We start from the raw sequence: 17744 nt of genomic DNA, 5'->3' as shown, positions 1-17744 counted from the left end.
TGTTTCTCACTTTCCTAAGTGAATCTCACACCAGGGAACAGACACTTCCCTCTCCTCTTGTGTTATAGAAAATTAGAAAGATGGGAAATGGAGTTGACACCACTGATTCATTTTCATTTGCCCCAGAATTAAATTGTTTCCAGTCACTGTTAATTATGGGAATGATAATGCGTCAGATGCTGGGCAATGTCAGAGACGGGAACTTTTCACCGAGGGCCTGGCACTGCTAAGCATAAAGGTCAGGGGAAAAAAATATAACAGCAACAGAAATTAAAATGAAATTTCTATGTATCTAGGATATCATCGTGAACAAATAGTCATTTCTCCCTCTGCAGATGGAGTCTCACAAATGCATGCTTCATGGGTATTTGCCATATCCCTCTATTAACTGCGTTATACCCAGAATACCTAGGCTTTGCAGAAATGATCCCCGCTAACTGGAATTCTTCAGTGTTTTATATTTAGCATTCTTATTCCCACAACATTTTTTATAAATAAGTATGCAAAAATATTATGTCTTTCTTTTTCCTAAGTAGGATCCATGCCCACTGTGGAACCTAATGTGGGGCTTGAACTCATGACTGTGAAATCAAGACCTGAGCTGAGATCAAAAGTCAGATGCTTGACTGACTGAGCCACCCAGGTGCCCCATTATGCTTTTTATGATAGAGGCACAGATTGATTAAGTCAAATGTTGAATTGACCCTCTGGTCTTCTGAGTTTTAGTCTAACTCTGAACTATAAGGTTCTCCCTTCAAAGTAATCTTTCTTGGGCAACCGGTGACTCAGCAGTTGAGCATCTGCCTTTGGCTCAGGGTATAATCCCGGGGTCCTGGGATTGAGTCTTACATCAGACTCCCTGCATGGAGCCTGCTTCTCTCTCTGCCTATGTGTCTGCATCTTTCTTTGCACCTCTCATGAATAAATAAATTAAAAATCTTAAAAAAAAACAACAACAAAGTAGTCTTTCTCTTAGGGTATGTTTTACTTCCTTATCATATTTGAAAAATGTAGAATCATTTCAAAATCTTCAAAACTTTAAAAATATGTTTTATCCAACACCTATATATGCTTGCCCTGAGAGATGCTAAGCACCTGATGATACTGACTCCTCTAAACCTCATGATGACCCTTTAAAGATAAAGCTATTCTTTATTCTACCTATTTAATAGATGAGGAAACTGAGGCACAGAGAGGTTAGATAACTGTTCAAGGTCACATAATAAATTCTGTAGTCATACACAGACAGCCTGGTGCCAGAACCCATGCTCAGACCACCAGGCTGTGCTATCTCAGATCCAATGAGAAGTATCTCTGATTTCACAGAGATTAATTTCAATGCCCAATACATGATAGGCACTAAAGGAACATTTTGAACAGATCAATTCAGGAAGCTTCTGACCCAGAGAATCAGGATGGATAGGTCCTCAGTATGAAAGATGAGGCAACAGACTACATTATTTTTAATCCAGAAATAATCACAAACTCAAATTGTAAACAGTAGGTCATTGTTTCCTTAGGCCTGTATTGTCCAATAGGCAGCATGCAGCTACCAAGCACTTGAAATGTAGCCAATTGACATGTCCTATAAGTGCAAAATACCTAACACTGGTTTCAAAGATTTAGCACATACAAAAGAGTGCAAAATACCTCATTGATAATTTGTATATTGATTACATGTTAACATGACAATATTTTAATATATTGAGTTCAATGAATATGTATTAAAACTAACATCACTTAGGTTTTTTTGCGGTGTCTTAGTATCTTTTCTAGAAAATTTAAAGTTATACATGTGGCTCACAGGGTACTTCTATTAAAAGCACTATCCAAGACAATGCCTTTTATGAGATTTTCCAACAGAAAGGTTGACCTTTGGGGCACCCTTTATTTCCCAGTATGCCCTTTGCCAAAGGTGCTGTTGATCCCAAGAGAGAAGTTACAAAGCAAAAGATCTTACAATGTATAATTGTGGAAAAATTAGCCATATGCACCCTTTAGAAAAGACTCTGTGAGCTTCTTAAGGGCAAGAACTTCTGTTCTTCATGCCTGGACTTCCAGCAACTATGATGTGCCTCGCCCAGAGTTTGGCTGGAGAGGGCGGGGATGGGAGCTAATAGATGACTAGGTAAATGGTGGGTTGGTGAAAGGGTGAGTGGAGGAATGGATAAGTACATACATACAGCACAAGGCTGGAAAAGTCTACGGGTTTTTGTCATCTTTTCTTGCAACCCGTCTTAACAACCATCTCCATCTTTACTCATGACACCATTTAGATGCTGTGGGAATGCATTTTTCCAGCTCTCCCAAGAGCTCAATTAATTTTTTTTCAAGACAGCATTAGAATCCTGATCTGTGACTATGCTTTTTTCCTGTGGCATACTGTGCTGCTGTGGATACTACAGGTTTGGGGGCTTAGGGCACCAACCTGATTGCAAACAAGGGCTAGGGAAGTTGTATTGAAGCTCTTTTCTTAGAAACACACTTTTACCCAAATGGTATATTTACATCTCAGTATTTTTAAATAGTCAAGTTTCTACCTATTATTCAATCCATTGTTTATACAATATTGGAAAATAACAACTACCCATATCAAAGAATATGATTTTTTAATCTGTGGCTTCAGACAGTGGGAAACTAAAGCTACCCAAACAACACATCCTTTTAGCACTACCACTGGGTATAGGAGATTTGCATCTTGATTTGATGATTGGTTCAGTTACCAGTAAGTATTCTTCTATTTCTGCCTTGAGTGCTCATCATGAACAAGTACCTTCTAATCAATACAGCAATATCATTTTCTGTGCCAACCCAGCCCATTCAGAGACCATTAGATCTGTGGCCTTTTGTCTAAGCCTCTGTGATCGTGTTTGCTTCTCTGAGAAGGAAGTCACTGAAAAGTTCTTCTTTGGGACTGCTACTTTAATTGTTTATTTCGGGGTCCAATTTAAAATGTAATGAATTGGTTCTGAATTGCTATGCAATTTGCCCGGCAGTTCATTGTCCTTGATTTTCTTTTTTGTTGATTCTGAGTGAGGACTAAAATGATATGTTCATGCAACTTTTTTTGTAATTGTGATTCCCAGTATAGACTACACCATTCAGTGTTCTTTTTATAAACCCATAATACCCATCTTAATAAAAGCTGTCAGAGTCAGCTCTGGGTAGACTTGGCCCTCTGCCTATTATCAGTATAGAACACGTGACTTTACAACGCACATTCAACTTCCTTCTTAATTCTGTCCTCGTATAATGCCCCACTTCCCCATGGAAATGGGAGATGGAAGATTGATGTGAAAGACTGTTTGACAATCACATGGTGAAATAAGTTCAAATGAAAGTATTCTTTGTTACATGCTTACCAGGGAATTGTAGCAGAACAGAAATACTCAGGAGATTCCTCCTCAGGACAAGAAGTCATTAGACATTCCATAATTTCTTCTCTAAACTGTCACATTTCAAGCCATTTCAAGTACAATAATTCTTTCTGTCCAAAGCCTCCCTCTTTCATTGCAGAACCCTGAATCCTTTCCTATCTTTGCCTCAATAGCCAGCATAAATCAGTACAGTGAGGTATAGGGACAAACATAATCCACCAGAGTCACCACCTGAACTGGAGTAATGAGTAATATGAGAGGTGGCTGTGAAGTTTGTGCAGATGGTAATATTTGGCCTTCTCTTTCATCCCGCTATGCTAAACAGACCTAAACTTATGTGTCTCATGTTCCCAATAGAGAAAAATTTGTGTCTGTATAGCTGACACACCCTTTGCCTTGCACAATATTCCACTTGTGAATTTGCTTTAGATTACTGAGGCGGATAAATACGTTTCATGTTATTCAGCAGACAACTATATTGAGTCATATGTAGACCTCTTGAGGTGGCCTGGTGTGTGTGTGCACGTGCACATGTGGGTGCACATACATGTAGAATGGGGCTGGAGAGTGGTCACAACTTATTCTACAGTGTGTTTTAATACATTTTTTAGTCTCTTTATATTTCTATAATTAAATTGTAAAAATGTCACATTAATATTACTGAAGAATGACTTCAACTTTGAGATTTCAGATATCTATGTTCTATTTCAGTCGTATCAATCCAGTCATTTTGAATCGGGCTGATCTTCTATCTATATAGTGTGGATTTCAGTTATTATTCCCTCTTTGACTCCTGTTACCAAATATAACTAAAATTTGACCCTTTTGACAGTTACTGAAATAGACTTAATATCTAATCCTGAGAAAAATTCTTTACAAATCCCTCTGATCTGATTGCTTCATTTATGTAAATGTTCCATCAAAAGTGAACTTGAGAAAATTTCAACAGTAGCTGACCGATCATTATAAAATGGACAATAAAAAAGTGTCCATGTTAACTGGATTCAGAGATGTATTACCTAACAGGTAATATAAAAGATAACCATTTCATGCCTTATGTTATGGATTTTTAGTATAAAACAAGTTATATTTTCCATATTAAGTCTCCATTATTAAGTTTCTCAACCTCAGCACTATTAATATTTTGGGATGGATATTCTTTGTTGTGAGGAGCTGTCTTGTGTATTTTAGGATTTTTAGCAGCATCCCCGGCCTCCACTTACTATATGCTAGTAGCACTTCCTGAGTTGTGACAGCTAAAAATGTACCCAGGCATTGCCAAATGTCTGTTGGGAGAGGAGAACACAACTGTGTTTAAGAACCACTGATACGTGGGACTTTGAGAACTGCCGTTCAAATATTTGTTATCATATCACTTCATGTATTCTCAGAAATTTTACCTTGATACAATAAAACAAATAAGGAAACATGTCCCTCACACAAAATAATGAACTATTGATGTAAAATAATAATGAGAAATTTTCTTTTTTTTTTTTTTACTAAAAATTGGGGGACAGTGTTTTCTTGTCTTCGATACTTACAGGAACTAAATCATATTATGAGACATGAAAACTTACCTAAATTGTTATTGTTGTTGATAATTATAACATTCTGCAGCACTTTTCTGAAAGGTACCAAGATATTTTAGAAGTTCTTAGAGTGCCCAAGAGGATTGCATAGTTTCTTATAATCAAAGATTTCTCTCTTTTTTTTTGTATATTTTTTATTGGAGTTTAATTTGCCAACATATGGTATAACCCCCAGTGCTCATCCTGTCAATTCCCCCCACCTCGGCTCCCGTCACCCAGTCACCCCATCCCCCCCACCCACCTCCCCTTCCACTACCGCTGTTCATTTCCCAGTTAGGAGTCTCTCATGTTCTGTCTCCCTCTCTATTTCCCACTCATTTCCCTCCTTTCCCCTTTAATCCCTTTCACTATTTCTTATATTCCCTGAATGAATGGAACCATATCATGTTTGTCCTTCTCTGACTGACTTACTTCAGCATAATACCCTCCAGTTCTATCCACGTTGAAGCAAATGGTGGGTATTTGTCGTTTCTAATGGGATTTCAATGAACTCTTTTCACCTAGGCACCTGGTCAAGAGGTGACCATGGGAACTCAGACATAAAGTAATTTCAAGAACTCTTTGGGGGCTCTTTTGCTATCAGAACTTCCATTCCAGTACCCACGACTTCTTTTATTACACTGATCCAGAACATAAGATGTATATTTTCATTTGCAGGAGACGTTTAGGTCATTGGAACAAATTACTGCAGGGGTACCTGAGTGGATCAGTTGATTAGCCTTTGGCTCAGGTCATGATCTCAGGGTCCTGGGATGAAGCCCGTAGTCAGGGTCCCTGCTCTACGGGCAATCTGCTTCTCCCTCTGCCCCTCTTCCCACTCAGGTGCTCTCTCTGTCTCTCAAATAAATAAATAAAATCTTTAAATTAAAAAAAAAAAAGACCAACTTACTCTAGTACATTTGGAGTGGCACCTCCATCAGCAGAGAAATACAGCTCTTTTGAGGAACACTTAGTGGATGTCCAGTGGGCCAGGTAATGGGAATTCAGAGATAAATGGGATATAGTTCTCATGTTCAAGGAGCCTTCAGTCTAGTGTAAACAATGTTTAAGACCTCTGCTAGAGGATGAAACAAGTAATAGTCAATGTTATGGCATCTGTAATGTTTTTTTTTTTTGATTTAAAGTTCATCACAGTAACACAAGGAGTAATGTTTTCCCTAAAATGGATCAACAGCCCACAATAAGACATATGAATGCTTGCATTGTTTTGTAGGTCTCTGTTTCTGAAGAGCTTTGAAAGGATTTGAATAGACTCCCCCACTCATTCTTCACTGATATTGGAGTTCTTTGCAGTCTGCTTTGCAAACAGATATTGTGAGACATCCATGCAAAAATAACCACCTTGTAAAAGAGGCATTGAATCAGAACCAGCTGGATTGCTTATATGCCCCTAAAAGTTGGTATTCTCTTATGCAACAATAATTTGTTTAAGGCCAAGTCTACAGTCTTCCACTTGCCATTTTAGCCTCCCCAGAGTACATTTATCTCAGTTCTTAGTTGCCTGGCATATCTTTCATACTATTGTGCCTTCATGAAATGTATTATAGCTCTTACATAAGGAATGTCCAGAATCCTGACAAAACATTAATTAGGATGTGAAAAGTCATTAAAAACAGGGACTTTTTTTTCTGCATTTAGAAGTGAAGGCCTTGATTAGGGATCTGGGGCTTTATGGTACCGAGAAACAGATTCTTCACATCAAATGAAAAAAGCAGTAACACTAACTGATGTATGGCACGGCCATTTTATTTCCTATTAGAATTATGTGTTGTAATAAAACCACTTTAAATTTCTTCAGAACTTTGTTGAATTTTAAAATTCAGGTAGCTGTCCATGGTTTCTGGTCCTTGAGAAGCCAAGTGGAGAGTCTGATATGGTGTGCTATAGAGCCAGTTCTGACTGCCCATCACATGCATTTGTTTCTTGTGTGGGGCTTCTGCTTGATGAACTTGGACTGGTTGGCTGCCCCTAGTGTGATGGCGCCAAATCAACATGTGCTGCATCTGAAATCACGTGGAGTCTAGGAATTTTAGGTAGAACTGCTGTTCGTGGTGCAGGGAAACAGATATAGATGCTTCAAACCACTATTTTTTCAAGACTTTGAAAAGCAGTTTTTTTTAGCAGTTCCCCCAAGAAACACATTGCAATCCAATATACATTTACATACATATTTATTTGTTTATATATAAATGTATATATAGACACACATATCTACATATATGCATATGCATATGAACTCCTTACATTATAAATATGTTAGTAAAGAAGACAAAAGTTTTATGAAATCATATTTATCCTTATGACTTGAGTTGTACTTATTTCCACCTCTGTTTAATTTTTAAAATTCTGTTTATAGCTACTAGATGAATTTCATAGCCTGCAGATTAAAAAGCAATGGCCTAAAAAAAAAAAAAAAGCAGTGGCCTAGGTGATCTGCACATATCTAGCAATAAATAACATTGTATCACTTTAAGCAGGGGCAAATGCATGAGGTGGTGCTATATTTTGACCTATCATTTGATGCAAAATGACATTATGAATCCTGCAATTCGACTGGTACATCAAGTTTGCTACAGAAAAGGCCTTTCTCTAAATTTCATTTGCTAAGGTCACTGCCAATACTTCTTTATCATATTAAAGCCTCTGCGAAGCCAGTTATTGCTAACTGGATAAATACGTATTTTACTTCTTGATATGAAATGTCAGTAGCAATTTACCTTACAGAAATCTGAACATAAAGGAATTGGCACATATTTTTAAAACTGTATTGCAAAGTGTTTTCTCTGCAACTAGTTTATGTATATTGTACATTTTTCCAAAAAATATTTAAGAATTCATATACTGTTTGGAATGATAGTAAGTAATGTTTTCTCATACTCTCCTAATTTTCGAGACAGTGGTTTTTAAGACTTGGGGATCAAGACCTATTTGAAATTTGGATGAGATCTATGGCCCAGCTCCCTAGAATGAACAAAATATTTATTCCATAGACCCTCACTGGAGAACCCTTAACCTGAATGAAAGTCACTGTTCATGTCATTTCTCCAGAACTCATCAACATCTCTCATAATTACCCTACTGGAAGAAGGCATCATGCTCCATTCTATCGGTATCAAAACCAGCAGCGCCTTATTTGATTCTACCAGTGTGCATACACATGTACTCATGAAGCAATGAGATCTACTGGGTTGAAACCAGAACAGTCTAAGAAGCAACTCCGTTGGGCCTGTGTCCATCAACACAGCAGCCAGATTGGGCTGTAGGACCAGCTGCTGCAGGGTAGCAGAGAGGAAGCACAACTGCGGACAGCCTCTCACAAGTGTTTAAAGCTCTTACCAGAGTCACCATGTCATGAGTAGGGCATACCATGGTATCTCTTCTTAAAAATGTGTAAAGTAAAATATTTACTAGATTGTACCCAATGCTGTAATTTTTGCAAATACGTAGAACATTCAACACTGAGCAGAAAACCCAACAGATTCTAAAGCAAGGTAAAACACTATAAACCACACGACTAGGGCACTACTGCCACCTTTTGGTAACATCACTTAATTGCAGGTTCTGGAGAGAGAAACTTGTATTAAAGAGAGATTATAATATTAAAGTTATGAAATGATAGAGAATATACATCCCTTGATCTGCTGAGATAGAGGGCATGTGTTGTTAGAGCTTGCTTTGGTTCTGCCCTGTGCATCTCACATAGCTGTCCTGGCTTTGATTTCATGGGTTCTCTGTACCTCTTGGCAGGATCGGGGGAGCCATTCCCACTGTGTTCCCCTACTTTGCTGAAGTGCTGGCCCGAGAGAAGCGTGGTGAGCATCTGAGCTGGCTCTGCATGTTCTGGATGATTGGTGGCATCTACGCCTCTGCCATGGCCTGGGCCATCATCCCGCATTACGGTAAGAGCCTGGCTTTACACGAGCCCGGCAGTCACCTTATTTTACTTCAGCCTCCATTCTATCCCCTTCCTGTTTGTAAATGCTGGTTTGAGAACAACACTGTCATAATCTAGTTTTTCCCTTTTGTCATATCTAAGTTTTTCCCCCTAGTACAGAAATCTGTATAAGGCAAGACTGTGCCAGTGGTCTTGTAGGAAATATTATTGCATTTTGCTGTTTTTAAAAAGTGATCACTTTCATTTGCTTTTTATGTGCTATCAACTCTGGGGTCCCCACCAAGATGGACGTGAAAGACACAGATCATAATCGGCATGTGAGGCAACATGACTTACTATTGTTTTGAGGACCATTATCCACATCAGACACACACAAGAACCTCGACTCGTCCCCTCTGGGTGCCGTCCAAAACTCGCCCCCACGCCAGCCCCCCTCCTCTGGCGGCTCAGAACAGGATTAGAGCAGCAGGAAGCCTGTCTTGGCATGGGCCCTGTGTCTGCAGAACTGAGGAGGTGATTCTGCTGTCCTTGCTGCCAGGATCCCTCCTCGGTTTCTTCTATGACTTTTTGTTCCTGCCACCTCTGAACACTTAAAGGTCTCATGTTTCTGAGCAGGAAGTATTGTCCTGCTTAGAAGCCAAAAACTTCCAGTTGCTTTACCCACAAACAGTGAAATGCAGGGAGAGGTTCACAGAACCCAGACATCAAATTCGATATATAAGGGGAAGGGGAGAGAAGGTGGTGTGTGTGTGTGTGTGTGTGTGTGTGTGAGAGAGAGAGAGAGAGAGAGAGAGCGCGCAAGCAAACATGTTGAAGTTTGCAAATTATGAATTCTGTGTAAATTAGAACCACATGTGGACTTCAAAAACTCACTCTTTGTTCAACCTAAAATCTAATTGAATAGTCGGGGTGAAAAATTAGATTTCAAAAATTCACTTTTGGATCACTTTTTTTTTTTTTTCTGCTTTTGGGTTAGAACAGCAAATTTACTATAAAGCCTAGTTTTGTTAGGAAACAACCTTCAGTGAATTTGACTCGTTGCTAAAATTAAAGACAAGACGTAGACTTTAGTATTCGAAGACACTGTTACATGTTTTACCGTACTGAGTTACAAAATTCATGTTTGTCACACTCTCTTTTAATAAATCTAGAAAATGAGGTGCCTGGGTGGCTCAGTTGGTTAAGCATCTGACTCTGGGTTTCAGGTCATGTCATGACTCAGAGTCCTGAGATCCAGCCTCTCCCACCCCTGACCCCCACCCTGTAGTTGGGCTCCCTGCTCAGCAAGGAGTCTGCTTCTTCCTCTCCCTCTACCCTTCCCCCAACTCGTGCACTCTCTCTCTCCCAAATAAATAAATCTATCTTTAAAAAAATAAACGTAAAAGTTACTGCAAATCAAAATTGTATATAACAATAACAAGGAAGACATAAGGAATTGGTTACTTGGCCTAAAGGGCCAAGTTTCTTTGCCAAACACTTGAGTGGGACATGCCAAGCTCAAGTGATGGGTTTTCCTTTTTTTTAAGACTCTGGTCAGTTCAGGGCCGGAGATACCCTCACACAGGCAGTTACTCAGGCCCGCCGTAAGGCTGGTTTTGGGCCACCATCTGAGGAACTACAGGTGATTCTCCTGCTTTGTCTGGGCCCTAAGGACCTCAGCCACCCTCAGAACTTGCTCCTGCCCCCCTGGGCTGGCTGTTTTGAATGGAAATGCTACTTAGCTTCTCAGGAACACTGTAAGGAGACAAAAAGGAGAGATGCCGAGCCTGGGCAAAGTCCAGCTGTAGTCCGCATTGCTCCTGGGACTGCCCTAGTCCAGATGCAACCTTTGTACACAGTAAAATCAGGAGCCCGTCCGGGCGGACGCGGTTGCAGTTGCTGTGGCCGCTGCAGGGCAGCCCGAGTCCCCCCAGGCCAGCCTCCTTGGCTCCTGGGGCTCACCCTCTCCTTCCTGGTGCCCTTCCCATCACATGTCAGAATTTCTCCTGCTGGTCTTCCTAAGCTCCTAAATCGGATTGGCTTCTGCAGTCTGCACATTTCCACCAGGCTGGGTGTGATTGCTTTTGTTTTTGTTTTTGTTTTGGTTTTTGTTTTTCCTCACTAGGTATTTAGTTCCTCAGATTCCTGCTTCACACATCCCTACCCTCAAGCTGTGGCAGGCTCTGGATTTTGTCTCTGGACTTATCAACCGGTGGCTGACCGCCCCCCCCCCAAAAAAAAAAATGAGTGTAATTCCACCTCTAGTTCTCTCAAGCACACATAGGGTATCCTTTTTTACAGCAAAAAGGGCCGCCTCATCCATATGTCACTAGAAAGAGCTGAGGCTGTGAATCATAAACAGTACATAAAAAGTTACCAAAATACCAATAACAGTATAACAGAATAAAGTGTGTCTGAGGCTGATATTAATTTATATGTTAAAGGAACCTTGAGGAATAATGACCTGGTTAAGAAATCAGTAAGGGAATATTAAAACCTTATGCCCATGCCTTATTGAAGGCTTTCCATGGCCAGAAATGTGGCAAAAGCAACAATTATTGCAAACAAGCCTGTCTAGATATTAAAATCAATAAGGGGGGATTTTTAAATACCCTTGCCAAGTTCATTGTTATACTCTTGCAACTTGAAGAGTTTTAGTTATTTCAAAATAAAAGAAGTTAGTTTTAAAAATCCTCTCTTGAGGCTTCTAGGGGGTTATCATGTTTTGTATGTTCATGAGGGGGAGGGTGTTTTGAGGGTATTCATTTATAAAAATTCATTGAGCTGGATACTTAAAATTTGTGTATGTCACTATACAGAAGTTATACTTTTTAAATAAATAGTTTTTTAAAAAAGCTTACCACTTCCCTTACCTCCTGAAAATACACATGCTTGGGGTCTGCCCCTGGTCAATCGAATCTGGTTATCTGGGTTGAGGACTCAGCATGGATTTTTTTTAAAGATTATTTATTGGGATCCCTGGGTGGCGCAGCGGTTTGGCGCCTGCCTTTGGCCCAGGGCGCGATCCTGGAGACCTGGGATCGAATCCCACATCGGGCATCCCGGTGCATGGAGCCTGCTTATCCCTCTGCCTATGTCTCTGCCTCTCTCTCTCTCTCTCTATCATAAATAAATGAAAATTGAAAAAAAAAATTTAAAAATAAATAAATAAATAAGTAAAAATAAAGATTATTTATTTATTTACTTACTTATTTACCTATTCATTCATTCATTCATTCATTCATGAGCAACACAGAGACACAGGCAGAGGGAGAAGCAGGCTCTATGCAGGGAGCCCAATGTGGGACTCGATCCCAGGACTCCAGGATCATGCCCTGAGTGGAAGGCAGACACTCAACCACTGAGCCACTCAGGCAACCTGCATGTTTTTAAAGCCATTTAAAGCTGGTTCTCTGCAGCAAAGTTTGAGACTCCAGTTTCCTACCTCTCCCAGGGGGGCGATCTGATCTGGGAAGCCCCTGGGACTTCATCGTGTATGTATAAGGAAGGCTGTAACTGGAAGCAAAGAGAAGAGTGAGCCTGGCTGTCATGGTTGACTTATTCAGTGGGGCTTTAGCCTTCCATATTGTTGGTTTCATCCTAGCTAAAGGACTTTCCTGCTCATGTGGCTTAGAATGACTTAAAAAGTTATTTGACATCTTGCTATGTCTTCTTCTCAATGCCACATCTTTTTACTTTACTTAAGGTAGACGAGGGCTGTTAAGTCCATCCTCTTTCCGTGCAGCTTCTAAAAAAGTGAAAAGGTTTCTCTTTTCCTCTGAAATTCTGCATTGTATAAATGATGTCACAGCCCACTGACAACTGAGAGTCCTGGGTCCTGGACCCCCATCCTGTTTCATTCAAGAGGCCTCTGGGCAGGACAACCAGCACAGCCCGTGGAGTTTTCATCCAGCAGGGGAGGAATTGGGGAGCATTATGAAGTGACTCAGAGCTGGGTACTGACCCTTCTCACACCAGTAACAGGATTTGTGCTAGAGGGAAAGAATCCAGAACTGGCATCCACACTGCAAGCAAGTCAAATGGTAAGTGATGCAGAGAAGAAGGTGTTTGTGGCGTTGCCTATCGGCTTCTGTGGCACAGCAGTCAGTGCATGAAGCCTTGCGCCTAGTGCCGAGAGACTTGAATTCTGACTCCAGACAAGCTTCTTACACAAAGGAGATCATGAGGCATCACTAAGGGAGGGAAAGATCTGGAATGATCCTTACAGAATTAGGCAAAGCCAGGAAGGGAGTTTGGATGGCTGCCAGAACTCCTGAGTTAACCTGTGGGCTGTGGCCAGGGTTTGCTGATGGACGGGGATGGCTCAGCCTGCCCAGGCCTCGTTTCTGTGCTGGCCTCGGACCATGATGGCGCTTTACCTTCACAGACCATCACCAGCATCCTAAGGTGCCCAACATCACGCTACGTCGCCCTCTCTGACGAGGCCCTAGGAGGAGGCAGTTTGACTGTCGTCACCTTTCCTGCTGGCCACTGCCGCCACCTGCCCTGGGATCCCGGTGAGGGAGGAGACAGCGGGGAGGAGCGGCTTCCTTCAGCCTTCCTCCTCTCGAGACCGGTGGCTGCCCATAGCACTTCCCCTCGGGGCTGACAGCTGCCCTGGGGTCGCGGCGTCCACTCCCCTAAGCCCTCCAGTGCCATCCTGTCCTTCCAATTCACACCGCCTCGTCCCAGCCCGTGGGACCCGCTTCCTGGCCTCCATCCCCCCCCGCACACTGCCCGAGTGGGGGCACCCCGAAGCCCAGGTCTCCCCGACCCCCTTCAGCTTAAAAGCTTACATATTCCCGAGATTCCAACACCCAAGATGTCCTGCTCCCCTCGGTCCCGAGGTGTGCGACGCCGTGCACAGGCCGGCCCAGGCCCAGCGGCTGGGGGTCCAAGAAGCAAGCAGAGCCAGTCCCTTCCAAAGCGCTGGGGCCAAGGAGGGGGGGCAGTGAGTGCTGCTCTGCAGTCCCCACCGCCCCAGTCTGGGTGGGAGCTTGGCCTAGTTTTCAGTCGCCTCCCACCCCATTTTCTGACCGGCATCATGGTGGGGCTTAAGTGTGACAGGCGTGTTGGAACACATGTCTGATTAGTGCTCAAAACATGGTAGCTCCACGTGCTGCAGTTTCCTCTGAGTCAGATACCCAGGCCGTCAGCACAGCCCAGCGAGAGCTCAGAGCTACAGGGAAACAAGGAGAACGTCAGAAGGTAAACCTCACGAGAGGGTGAAGAGATCAGAGGAGTCAGAAGAAAGAAAAAACAGGAAAAAACTAAGATAATGAGAGAGATTCAAGGAAAAAAATAACACCGTAAAGCCTGGATTACCTGGAACCCAATGAATCCACATCTTCCATTCATATATTTATTGGGTGAATTAAGAGTCTAAGGGCACATACTATACAAAGACCCACCTTAAGGGCCGCGGGGCCACTCTCACCAGGTAGGAAGAACAAGAACCTGACTGCCCCAGCCTGCTGGCAGCACTGCCCACCAGCCCCGTGGGTCGCAGGGACAGCGGCAGAGCCATTTCTGTCCTGGCAGTAAGGTGTGGACATCAACACCAGCAGCGAGCAGAGTGGTTACTGGCGCGGGATTAGGTGTAAGACATGCCCTCGTTCCAAGCTGGCCCTGCCAGCCCGTTACCTTCAGGACAGTTATGTGGGCTGTCTGGTCCTCAGTTTCCCTGTCTGTAAAACAGGCATGATACCTCATAGTCCTGCTGCACTGGAGGACTGTGCACAAAAGTGGTTACACAGTGCCTGATATACATGGCCATTAAGTGCAGTCTTTTCTTTCCACAGATGGGGCTGACACTGAGGTAAGGATAGGAGGAAGGAACTAGAATAATAAGACCTTACTCCCCTTTTCCTAACTATCTTCTCCCAGCTGTGTGCTTACCATTCAAAGGTTGTGGGGGTGAATAAGAGGGGGCAGGGTGCAGGAACAGAGCTTGCAAGGCATGCCAAGCATTCTGCACCCACTCCAGGGGAGCAGGGGAGGGCTACAGTGACCGCTGGGTCCCACTTACCAGCCCAGCCAAGTGGCCTCAAACCCCGCCACCCACCTGTGTCATACTTCACCGAATGTCTCAGCACTGAAGACTTTATGTTCAAGTATCTGAGTAAGACATTGCAAGGGGAATCAACTGGGGACATCAATGTGCACCAGCATTATTTCTTAATTTGTCCATGTTAGGATCAATCTGACATTTGATTTCAACAAAATGACTCTTGGGCTCAGATTTCCTTCACTCTTCCCCAAGCATTAATAAGCTACATCAGCCCCCAAAATAATAATGACAAAGTCTTTCTTTATTTAAGGACTTAGGAAATGGATATGAGGCATGCTTCTAGTTTAGGTATGCAGCTATTTTTTTAGTGCATGTGTTTTATTGTTCATGGGTTTTGGAAGCCTCACATTCTTAGGTGGAGCCACAAGCTCTCCCACCCCTGCCCTCCTGCTGCTCCCTTCATGTTAAGTGCATCACCTGGGGAAACATGTTTGTCAGCTAGGGTGCATGTAGCTCCCCCACCTGCACCCATCTCATCCCCTGCCAGTTCTGCACAGATCTGGGAAGTGCTTTTCAGCATTCTCACTCTGATCTTCGAGGTGTGGAGGTATGCATGATGAACTCAGAGGAGCTACTTCTATTGTGCATGAAGCCAATTACCTTGGTGCTCAGGCCTTCCCACTTCCATTCTAGCTCCTCAGAAAGGGAGGGACATCAGTCACTTGTTGAGAGCTTTCTATGTCCAGACGTTGTGCCGGGCACATTGATCTTACACAGTCTAAAAATAGAGATATGACCTTTAAAAATATGGCAGTTTCCCTGCTCACATTTGTGCATGAAGAATGGCAAGTGTGTATGCTGCTGATGCTGTTGGGTGGCCCTGTAGCACTGGGCTTCTCATCCATCCCCTGGCCAGCCAGGTGAAGCCTACACACATCCACTCAGAATAATGCTTTTAAATGCAGAAAATGAAATAAGATTATAAATGAAACCAATTGTTAGCAAAACGTATTAGCATATTAAGTAACTACACCTAGTATCAGAGCTAATAGCAACCTTTATTTTTAAGTAGATATGGACATAGAAGTTGGAAGTCAACACATTCTTTCTCATGAATCCTAGGAAACCATTGGATATGAGGTTCTCCCAGAATCCCACATTCCATTCCTTACTATCTATTAGCTAAGATTAGGGTTGACTGAGGGAAAAAAAAAATTAGGGATATAAGAGGAAAAAAAACTAATTAACAGAGACATGAACAAGGTACAAGCTTATTTTATATTAAAAGAAGCCTGGATGGGGGCTGTCCAATGCTGGAATGGTACTTCCACCCATGAAAAGCCCAATTCCTTTTATCTCAAAATTCCTTTTATCCACCATTCTTAGCACATTTCAACCAGTAGGTCCACGTTCTAGGCAGGACAAAGCAGGAAGGATATATAAGGGTGTACATGCACTGCTGTTAAAAATCTCCCTGGAAGTCCCACACAAATCCACTTAAATCTCATTAGCCAGAACTTCAGCACATGACCATACCCTAGCTGCATGGGAGTCTTGGAAATTTTGTCTTCTATACCAAGCAGCAAAGAGAACACAGATCAGATAGAGTAGATATTGGGAGACAACTAGCCATCCCTGGGAAAATCTTTTAGAAATGTTCATGTGGTTCATAATCTAAAATTTAGTATGGTCCTAAGCCTGGTATTAGGTTTTGGATGCAAATAATGGAAAGCAATTCTAGCTTACTTAACCAGAACAAGCATTCATTAGAAGGCTATTAAGTGGCTCACAGAATGGCCATTTAAGGCTAGAGAACCAGGCTCAGGAAATGGCAGGAGCCAAGGGAATTCTACCTTAGATGGCTGGCATGACCTGTCAACGAACTCAAAATTTCAGCACCCAGACCCCAAAACCCCACATACAGTCTAAGAGAAATTAGCTCAAAGTACACAGCTTCAGTTTCTACTGCACCAAAGAGCTTTGGTGGTTTAATTGTTCTTCAAAGATGGTCGGGAGAGTTTTCTATGCAAGATACAATCCTCAGGGATGCCATCTGCTGTTAGAAAGTCATGATTATCAATGTGACATTATAGACCAGGTATCTTAAGGCCTTAATTAGGATAAGGCACTTAGCATACAATAATGTGTGCCAGGGAGGAGAATCTGGGTCCATATGAGGGTGAGTAGAGTTTGGGCGAGTATAGCCTTTACATGTCAGTTACAGAAAATAAGTTTCAACATTCTAGAGAGCCCTAGCCACTGTGAATCCTCTGCAGCATTTCAGCAGACCAGACATCCTCATCTCAGATTATAGCTGGCTAGACCCCTGGGTCCTTCCCAAAGCAAATGTGAATCCCAGCCTAATCACTGAATTGGATCTTCCATGAATCCTGGGGAACTTGATCTCCAGTAGAGATAAAAGTACCTATTTTACAATAAATAAAACCAGAAAATTAGCTTCAATTACTATAGATAGAGATGCCTACTCCAAGAGCTATTGACATTAAGGCTTGCCTTAAGAACCAATAGTGAAAACAATTGATAGTATACAAAATTTATTTAACAAATTAATGGCAATACCAAATACTGATTAGAATGCAAAGAAACCACATGTCTCATACATTGCTGGCTGCAAAATACTTCAGCCATTCTGGAAAATAGTTTGGCAATTTCTTAAAAAAAAAAAAAAAACTTAAATGCACCTAACATATGACCCACAATTGCACTCCTAGGCACTTACCATCACCCAGAAAAATGAAAATTTATCTCTACACAAAAATTTACACATAACTATTCATAACATCTATTTTGCAATAGCTCCAAACCAGAAACAACTAAAATGTCTTAGGGTACCACAGAATGCTATTACTCATCAACAAAAGGAATTTGATACA

The 17744-nt window shown here is 42.0% G+C and overlaps 1 protein-coding gene across 2 annotated transcripts in view; it reads left to right on the top strand.

Moving 5' to 3' along the window:
- SV2C (synaptic vesicle glycoprotein 2C) overlaps nucleotides 1–17744 on the top strand; it is a 208219-nt gene that overhangs the window by 108686 nt on the left and 81789 nt on the right. For both annotated transcript variants that reach the window (XM_038532518.1, XM_038532517.1), the window contains one exon: nucleotides 8714–8865. In XM_038532518.1, the coding sequence (XP_038388446.1) occupies nucleotides 8714–8865 (152 nt within the window). The remainder of the gene's footprint in view (nucleotides 1–8713; nucleotides 8866–17744) is intronic.

The sequence above is a fragment of the Canis lupus genome, chromosome 3 (assembly GCF_011100685.1).
Source record: "Canis lupus familiaris isolate Mischka breed German Shepherd chromosome 3, alternate assembly UU_Cfam_GSD_1.0, whole genome shotgun sequence".
NCBI classification, from domain to species: Eukaryota; Metazoa; Chordata; class Mammalia; order Carnivora; family Canidae; genus Canis; species Canis lupus.
This window is presented reverse-complemented; position numbering and strand designations above follow the sequence as displayed.